Genomic DNA, 9,445 nt, shown 5'->3' on the forward strand with positions numbered 1-9,445 from the left:
GCCTCTGCAATACCGGGCCCAGGTTTCATGCAGCGAGAGCTGGGACTTGCTGCACACATGAAGCAAAAGCTCCACACATACACGATCCCTGCACACACACAACCAGAGCAGTGCTGGACACACATAGATCAGCCACACAGCCTCAACTGCAGGTCAGGCATAAACCAGCATTTGACCAGTTGTGGATGGGTTGTGCCTCTTTCAAAGGGCAGATCCATGACCTAGATCTGGTGGATCAGTGGCTTGAGACAGTGTTCCTCTAAGTCTGGATTCTAGCCCCTCTCTACACACACAGGATATTTCCCTGCCCTCTTAGGGTGATTTGCCATATGTAAGGTTTTTATATCTTTAGTGATCAGATATCTGGAGTTTCCTTTGGTCATGGTATCTTGCTGGTGTTCTGAGCTAACCATGGATTGTTTTGAGTATCACCAGTTTTATAGTGTTGTGTTGCTCACTTAAAATTATGTGCAGATTGATATCCACAGAAGGACAAAGATTTTGTTATGCTGAACACTGCAGAGAATAGCCTTTAGGCAATTTGCTATCCAGTGAGATTCAAGCTATGATTTGGATACCCAGATACTTTTTATGAAATGCACAAGATAATTCCTATCCTCACATGCTTAAGTTAAGTGTCCAGCAAGCCAAGCAGAAACTTTGATGATCAAGAGCAAACACTAAGAAACAAATGTGGCCTTAACATCCTTCGTCCCTCCTTAATTTAGGTCTGTCTGGGTACTGGAGTTAGGTGTTCATGATCTCCTGGTCTCACATAATGGCACCATGCAGCTGTCCTTTATCTGTTAGTACGAGCATTAAGGCTTTCTCCCAGAATGTGTAAGACCCAGAGGCATCCCTTGCAAATCCTTTGACACGTTAGGCTGCTAGAGTGGGGAGCTGGAAAGCTCTCAGGCTGTGAAAGCCATCTCACATTGCATGGCATATTGAAATTTTAACTGAACCAGGGCCTGGGAGCAAGAACAAGTCAGGTGTTTTGTAGTCCACTTATAGAGTCAGGTGGTTAATCATTATCCTTGGAAACAGGAAACCTAGTATCCAGACCTGGATCCAATTTATGTTTCTACATTTTATAGCAATTTACTTGTACAAGGAAAAACATATCCTGGTGCTTCCTCTCTAGGGCTCACACCTTAACCACTAGGCTGTGAAGCAATGTCCAGTGATTTTCTTTCCCTTTCTGATCCAGCAATGGTGAGCAATTCATGCAACATGAAACGATTTCAAGCCAAAAGATTCGAGCCAGTCTGCAGTCTGGAAACACATGGTAGCCCAGAGGTTCAGTAATTTCCCAGGGATGTGGAAGGAGGAAAGTTTAGTCTTCCAGGTTGTGAGCGTGAGCTCGGATCACTAATGTAGCATTTGAAAAGGGAAAAGAAGAGAGCGCAGGCTGCACACGCGCTGAAGGCAGGACAGCAGAAAAGTGGCTAGACATAGGTGCAAGGGGATGGGAGGAATTAAACTAAGTTTACAGTCCCTCCTAACAGCAGGGCCTGATAGGGGGGAGTGCTCCATGAGTCAGGGTGCAAGGCTGCCTCCCTCACTTGGGATATGCCCTGCAACCAGCCCTGCCAGAGCGGTCCCAGGGAAACACACGCAGGCGGATGCTACAGACTTAAGCAGATTTAGGCATGCTCAGGAGCAGACTTCCAAGCACAAGAAATTTTACTGAAGAAAAGCTGTTAGGTACCTACAGATCTCAACCAGCAGCTGGTCAGGATTTAGGAACCCAGAGGGACAGTTGTACAGTGCTTAGGTCCCCAAGTTCTGTGGATATATCTTCACACAATGATTTTCAGAGTCTTTGCATTTCTATAAATATGTCCATGAGCTGCCGGCTCACTTCTGTGGTTCCTCTCCAGGTACCTTGCAAAATCTCAGCATCTGCCCAGGTAGCAAGCGTCCAAGGCTGTAGTAAAAGTCTCTGCTGCCTTGAAAAAGAAACAGCGGCTTCTCATTGCAAGCAGCAGAGCTGGCTGCTTCCAACCCAAACCTGAACTCTACAACAGGAATTACTGATGTGCAGTAAACCTAAAGGAGTCTGCAAAGCGTAATTGCCGCTAATGGCAATGCAATTTTGCCTGGACAGAAATAGCAAGTTTGCTCTGTATCTGAACTTAGAGGTGACAAACAGCCCTCTGCAGAAATGCTTTTTAGCAGAGTTGAAATGGACTCCCAGCATTCTGGACAAATGTTGAAATTTGGCTATGGGAGCAGGGAGAGGGAATAGTGAGGGGTTACAAATGTTGTGTTCATATATGCATCCCATACACAGTTTTGAGGTATTAATGAATTTGCATTTTGGCAGAAAAACCAGAACTGTTTAATTTCTGCATCTTCTAAAGGAAGTATTTTGACCTTTCCATTTAAAATTAACGTTCATAATTTAATAATTAATGTTAGTGTCTTAATTTGTTAAAACATTTTAAAAAGAAATGTCTAACCTTGCCATAAGAAGTTTCACAGCTTGAAATGATACTTTTTGTCATGCCCTTAAAAGCTCACTTCAGATCAACCTCAAATTATTTCCCCATTTTTTCTTTGGAACAGTCAATGGGACAATCCCCTGTCCCTGCCCTTCTCCTGCACGTGAGAGCAGTGACCCGCGAGCTCCAAGGCTACTCACACCAGAGGATTTGAACTTGCATTAATTGAAACACTGGCAAGTATCAATGCAGACCCTTTACAAGCATTTTTGCAGAACACAAACCTTCATGGCTCGGTTTTAGCTGAGCCCAGAAATATCCTGGAGCAAATGATTTGAAGTGGCTGCTTCCCCCACCCCCGATCCCCCTTTTTTATTTACAATTGTGCTGATTACCTGGAGTGAATTACCAGTCTGAAGCACAGCAAGAAGAAACCCTGCTGCTTCATCGCCCCAGGAGAGACATCTGCTTTGTCACACGCGGTTTGGGTGCTGGGTTTCCCCTCTGCAGCCGGGGAGGAGGCTGGGGACCACGATGCCAGGGGGGCCTCATATTGTCCCCTCCCAATCAAGGCAACGCAACACCTCTCCGTGCAGCTGGAAGTCCAGTCCTCAGGTTTCTCCTTCGCTATCTGGTTTGCTCTGTATCCTGCCAGAGGGGATGGGGGAAGCTGGAAAAGCAGATGGAGGGGAACGGGGAGCAGAGCACTCCTTGTCCCCTCTTTTCCTCTGCCAAAGGCCAGCAGCACTTTCCCAGGACCCTAAGAGAGGGGAAAGGGACCAAGCCCGAGCAAGCAGGAGCCTCAGATCTGCTTGTCCCAGCTGTTCCCATCAGGGTAGCTGTGCAGTGGGACGCAGGCTGCCCTATCCCTGTCCTCGCTGGAGCCCACGGAGCAGTGACCACAGCCAGGCTAGCGCTGCTTGCTGTGCCACTCTGCGGCAGCAAAAAAGCACCCAGCTCCCTCCCCCCAAAACATACACACACCTCAGGGGGCTGCTGGCCCCTCACTGCCTGCACCCCCCAGGCTGGGGCGCAGGTTGGGGACACAGCCGAGGCTTCCCAGCCTCAGCCGCTCTCTCCCTCAGTGCCCTGCACATCCTGCATCCTCCCTGGAGCTGGCAGCTTGGGTCCTATTGCCCTCCCCGCTCCTCTTCCCTGGGATGGGGAAGAGGAGCGCTCAATAACATCTCCTAGAGACACCCCTATCCCCAGAGCACCACCACCATCTCCTACTCTTGTTCTCTAGACACTTTTGAGAGAACAATTTCCATTAACAAGCCTTCGAGAGCAGACACGATCCCCAAAGAGCATCTCCCACCGTTACCGAAGTCCTCCTTACCCATGTCCCTCCCTCCACTTGTCCCTCCAAGGCAGTCAATGTCCTGGGGCCACATTCTTCATAGACTCCTTCCCCCCTCTACCCCCCCCCCCCCCCGAGCCCGCTGCGCATCTCAGCAGCGCTGCTCGGAGGAGCCGATGGGCAGCATGTCATAGCGGCCGCTGTACACTACCACCCCGGGCGGGTAGTAGGCCAGCTCAGGCTGGACAGCCTCAGCAGGTGAGGAAGGAGCGATGGGGTGGATAGGCACCAAGGCGTGCAGGGCCTGCTCCTCCTGCTCGGGCTTGGTAGTGTCGGTGAAAGGACGCATGGTGGTGAGGGAGGGCGAGGTGATTCTCCAGAGGAGGCTCTTCAGTGCCTTGCGAAACTCCCGGCGCATGAGGCAGTAGAGGATGGGGTTGAGGCAGCTGTTGGAGTGCGCCAGGCACACACTGATGGGGAAGAGGTACACTTGGGAGAGGAAGTACTCAGTGCTGAAGTGCACCACATTGAGTTTGATGAGGACGCCCCACAGTGTGAGTGCTTGGTTGGGCAGCCAGCACAAGAAGAAAGACAACACCACAATCGACACTGACTTGGTCACCTTGGAGCGGCGCTTGGTGCTGGGGCCGCTGCAGGTGCTGCCGACATGCTTGTCACTGATGAAACGCACCAGGAGCAAATAGCACAGGCTGATGATAGCCAGTGGCACCACGAAGCCCAGCAGCACCTTCTGGATGTGGTACAGCCCCAGCCAGAACTGGGCATTGCTGCTGCGGCCCTCAGGGAACTTCAAGAGGCAGAGCACGTCATCAAAGACGGTGGCAGTGGTGGAAAAAATGGCATGGGGCAGGGAAGCCAGGATAGCTGACACCCAGATGAGTGCGCAAAGCCACTTGGCAGAGCAGCAACCACCCAGCGGGTCACCTCGCCGCTGGTTCTTCAAGGCTGAAGCCACAGAGCGGTAGCGAGCCACGCTCATGGCAGTGAGGAAGAAGACGCTGGCGTACATGTTCATGGCCGTCACATATGAAACGATCTTGCACATGGCCTTGCCGAAGAGCCAGTTGAAGTCCAGTGCATTCTCCACTGCCCAGAAAGGCAAAGTCAGCACAAACTGAAAGTCAGTCACTGCCAGGCTGGTCACAAAGAGGTTGATGGAGGACTTTCTCCAGCCTTGCTTGCTTTTCATCAGGTAGAGCACCAACAGGTTGCCCACCAGCCCCAAGGCACACACCACAGAGTACACCAGGGAGATGATGATCCGCACCACGCTGGAGCTGTCCCCCTGCATCCCGTCGGCTCGCTCCAGGTTGATGTTCCTGAGGAGCTGCAGGAAGGACACGTTGCTCCGGTTGCCCGTCGGGGCGTCCTCCAGGAAGCTCAGCGACATGTCCCAGAGGTTACCGTCCGCTCCCCCCTGGAGCGAGCAGGGGTCGGGCTCGCAGCGCTCCGCCATCCCGCGCCAGGGCGAGCGCCGGGTGCGCGGAGCGGCGGCGGCGGCGGCGGCGGCGGCGGCGGCGGCGGCGCGGGGACTCGGACTGCGGCTCCCTCCGGCTCGGCGGGTCGGCGCGGCTGGCGCCGAGCCCGGCCCCGCTGCGCGGTTATATCCGCCCCCGCGGGCCGGGGGCCGGCGCGGCGGCGGCGGGGCATGCGCGGCGGCGGCGCGGACGGCGGGGCGCTGCCTGGCGACCCCGCTCCGCCCCGGCCCCGGGCGGCGACACCCCGCCGCAGCAGCTCTGCCGAGCCGAGCCCCGAAACTCTCCCAAATCCCCGCTTTTTCTTTTGAATCGTCACCCCTAAGAAAATCCCGACTTTATTCTTATTGCTTGTTTGCATGCTGCTTTGCTCTTCTTGGAAACATACGTATAATCTCCACTTACATGCATTTTATGTATGTGTGCGTTTATATATATATATATGTATTTATGTGTGTATGTGTGTGTGTGTGTGTGAGTGTGTGTGTATGTATGTATGTATGTGTACGAACCAATCATCAAGTTGACAGGGGCTTGGTCCAAAAACCGCCTGATCCCAGGCAATGCACTCTCCTAAAAAGTCCAGCCAGCAATTCCGCTTATACAGAAGCCGTGTCCCAGCCTTGCCCCGGCGCCGGGAGGTGCCCGTGGCATTGCATTTTGCTCGGCTTCAGAGTGAGTCCGAAGCAACCTGCTCTCTCCCGCTTGAGAAGCAGGAGACCTCCGCAGTAACCCTGGGAGTGTTTCTCCATCACGAAAGTGATGGTCAGGACAGAGACTGACTGACTGCATCTTTTTCTGCCCTGGGGAAATCAGAAGATGGTGGCTCTCCTTAGTTTGAAAAGGAATGATGTGACAGAGAAGTAATAAAACCAGTAATGTGCAGTACTTGCCTGAGGACGAAAGAGGGCAAGAAAAGCGGTGAAAACAAGTGCAGCCCTGGAAATCCCGGCTGCGGGCAGCACCCCTGCACAGCTGCATGCGCTGAACACATTTTCCAGCAAACTTGCGACAGAAACCTAAAGCAATTGCTGGAAATAGGAAGCAAGACTTTTATTCTCCTGTTCTGTTTTTAAGTAAATCAGAAGAAATCTACATTTCTAAATCTGAATGGGTTCAAATGTCTAAATAAACCAGTGTCAATCAAACATCTGGAGAACTGAAGGACAGATTTAACACTTGAAATATTTCTCCAGAGTCTTTAAGCTGATTTACCTCATTGAAATTCCTCTTTGTCTGTGCCGTTTGGACTGTTCTTCACTCAGTTTGGTATCTGCAATGATCCTGTAAAAGTATCAGTCAGCTAATAGGAATGCTAAAGGTGAAGAAGAGTAATTGAGTGGTTTTATAGATCATCGATATTGCTTATAATGAGGGAGCAACTTATTGGAATTGAGCAGCATAATGCTCTCGGAAGGCTTAGCCTCCAGATAAGTTGCTACAGTAAATAAATTAGTATTAAAATGAAATAAAAAATTGAAATAATGGGCTTCCAAAAGGCTGACTGCAGCCGGCCTTGACAAATACCCCCCTGATATTTCTCCCCCACTTCCTCCAAGCCATTGAAGTAAGCCATCCTTGCAGTAAAACCTAATTGGGCCCCAGCAATGTTGCACAGTGAACTGTGAAGGTACAGGCTAGAAAGCCAAGGATCTTTCCACAACAGTGGTGAAACCTTCATTCGAAATATAACCAAAGTAAAAGTGCAAAGTTTTAATCGGCGCCACACCAGTGCAGATGTTCTGAAAAAGCAGAGGATGTGAAGCGCTCTGCCCCGCAGCAGTGCTGGCTGCCCTAGCACCAGCGGTACCCTGTTTCAGCGCTTACCAAAATGAAGGTGACTAAGGTATCTGCAACAAAGTTCTTGTTCAATTTTTTTTTTTTCCCCTCTACTTAGTTCCAGTATTTGCTCACAAGCGGCCATCATCTATAATTGAGCCACGTGGAGACAATGACAAGATCACTTGGTAAATTATTAGCAATGTACACAACACAAACTGGGTTTTTCCAAATTGTATTCTGCCTTATTCTGATCACATCACCACCTGCAAGCCCAATTTTAAATATTTTACTGGAAAAATTGCTACCGCTTCAATGCTTTTCTGCTTGGTATATCTAGTTGATACACTGGGGGCTGAACAGTGATGAAGATTCATAACAGGGACATGGAAGGAAATCACGTCTGAAGATACGCTGGGTTTCTGTGTGTGTATTAGTCATCCAGATAAAGCAACAGGATAAACTGAAATGCCTTGTGGGAATACTGACAGCGAATTTTGAACTCAGGGCTGGAAGTATGAAATGCTTTCCCTGGTTTTGTGCTTATAGTCTGACCCCCCAGATAGATTTCTGTTCAGTCTCTGGCAGTTTGTCTTCTTTTTTCCTCATTTTTCACCTCAGCGAAGTTCTGCAGGTAGGTAAAGGAATTTGCTAGAGCTAGATGAAAAGTAGAAGAAATATTCACTGAATAATTTATCACATCTTCAGAATATTTCCAGAGCCGGAAAAATGTTACAAAATTTATCAGATTTTTGGAAAAAGCATTACAAAGTTCATCACATACATTACTTGATGGTTATTTGCACCTTGTAAGTGCAGCAATGCAGCAAAAGATGGGTTGCTAACACCTAACTTTCTGGAGTCTTCTCTTCATCAAAGCATCAATGTAACCAGTATTAACTTTCACATATATAAGTCTGTCTAGTTTTTGTTTATCATGCTGGGTGAAGATCAGATTATGTTTCTCACTTCTTTTTAAAGATTACTGAAACCTTTCTATTACAAAAAGCCCCTAATCCTGCAAAGAAATTCAATATTACATATGTCAGTCTAGTGAACTTTAGAAGAATGGTTCTCATGAAAGAATATCGGCAGAATAGGGGCTTTGTCTAAATCACCCTTGCCCACTGGCACTTTTGTTGCAAAGTATATAATTGACTTAATCCTTTTGAAAAATTCTATGTTGTTCTTACATAGATTTCTAAAAGAGCCTTTAAAAATGTTTCAGATATATACATCAAATAAATGTTTGCTGAAAATGGTAATTTTTCTACAATTTACCCTGAAGAATCCCTATTATTTTTCACTTCCTTTACAGACCTCTCCCAAAAATGAAAGACTGATTACAACAGTGACTGAACCAGCTGTATGCTGTCTGATTTCTTTTTTTTTTTTTTTTCGCAAGAGAGATGGGGCTCTGTTTTCAATAAGAAAGCCATTTTTATAGCTTAAAGCAGATTTTTAAAATATTAAATACTTCATTATTTTAAATACAGAAATATTCCAAATAGAGGATTAATTCCAAATGCATTTTTGTAGTAGCAAAGGATTTTTTATCTTTTTTTTTATTTATTATTCAACTTCCTGAAGAAAAGAATAATAGAAAAGGTCTTGAATGGACTTCATTGACAAGAATATTTAATATCTGGTAGCTTAGATGGGCTTGATATTATTCTCAAATGCTGCCTTTTCTCCATAGAATATTGTTTTGTGAATAATTCTTTTTATGGCATTTTCTTCTCATTAAAATAATTTGGGGGGAAGGGGTAAGGAAATAGGAAGGAGGATATTTCATATTTATTTACCTTCTCAGTTCTAATTTCTGGAACTATACGGTCTCCCCCTGTTTTTTAATGAGCTCATGGCTATGACCTCATACTTTTTACTGTACTCAGATAACAATGGTGAAATTTTACCATTGAACTGGATGTTACAACTCCACTTTCTCCACCCTGAGAGTAGAAGCTTGGTGAGACTTAGTGCGTATCCACCATAGGAATATTTTCACTCCTACTCTTTTCTTTAAGGTGTAGAAGGAAAAACACGTAGGTTTTCGTTACAAAATCTCACTTAAATAACATAGGCAGCCTACCATGAGAAAAACATCACTGGTAAACGTCATGGAACACAAGACACATTCTCCAGAAAGTATTACTCGAATACAGATTTAGCCATTTTCATGTCCTCTCTTCATCCACCTTCTAGGTACATCAGTGAGAACATATTTTCAAGGCACAAATTTTCATGAAAAGTTAATTTCAAAGTGACCTATTGTTCCAGAAACACGCTTTAAATTTTTTTGTATAAATAGTAAGGCTAGATGGGCTTTACATTTTATATAATCAGAGAATAAAATTAACATTCTGAATTAGCTGACCAATTACAAATCCATGTTTGAACACTGATCAGGAATTAGCAGAAAA

At 47.0% G+C, this 9,445-nt stretch overlaps 1 protein-coding gene across 1 annotated transcript; it reads right to left on the reverse strand.

Moving 5' to 3' along the window:
* Window positions 1-119: 119 nt before the first annotated feature.
* LOC104147818 (relaxin-3 receptor 1-like) lies at window positions 120-5,207 on the reverse strand. Its single transcript, XM_068924664.1, has one exon. The coding sequence runs from the start codon at window positions 5,156-5,158 to the stop codon at window positions 3,899-3,901; it is 1,260 nt and encodes a 419-aa protein (XP_068780765.1). The 5' UTR covers window positions 5,159-5,207; the 3' UTR covers window positions 120-3,898.
* Between the last annotated feature and the right edge of the window lie 4,238 nt (window positions 5,208-9,445).

Source organism: Struthio camelus, chromosome W, assembly GCF_040807025.1.
Source record: "Struthio camelus isolate bStrCam1 chromosome W, bStrCam1.hap1, whole genome shotgun sequence".
In the NCBI taxonomy this organism is placed as follows: domain Eukaryota; kingdom Metazoa; phylum Chordata; class Aves; order Struthioniformes; family Struthionidae; genus Struthio; species Struthio camelus.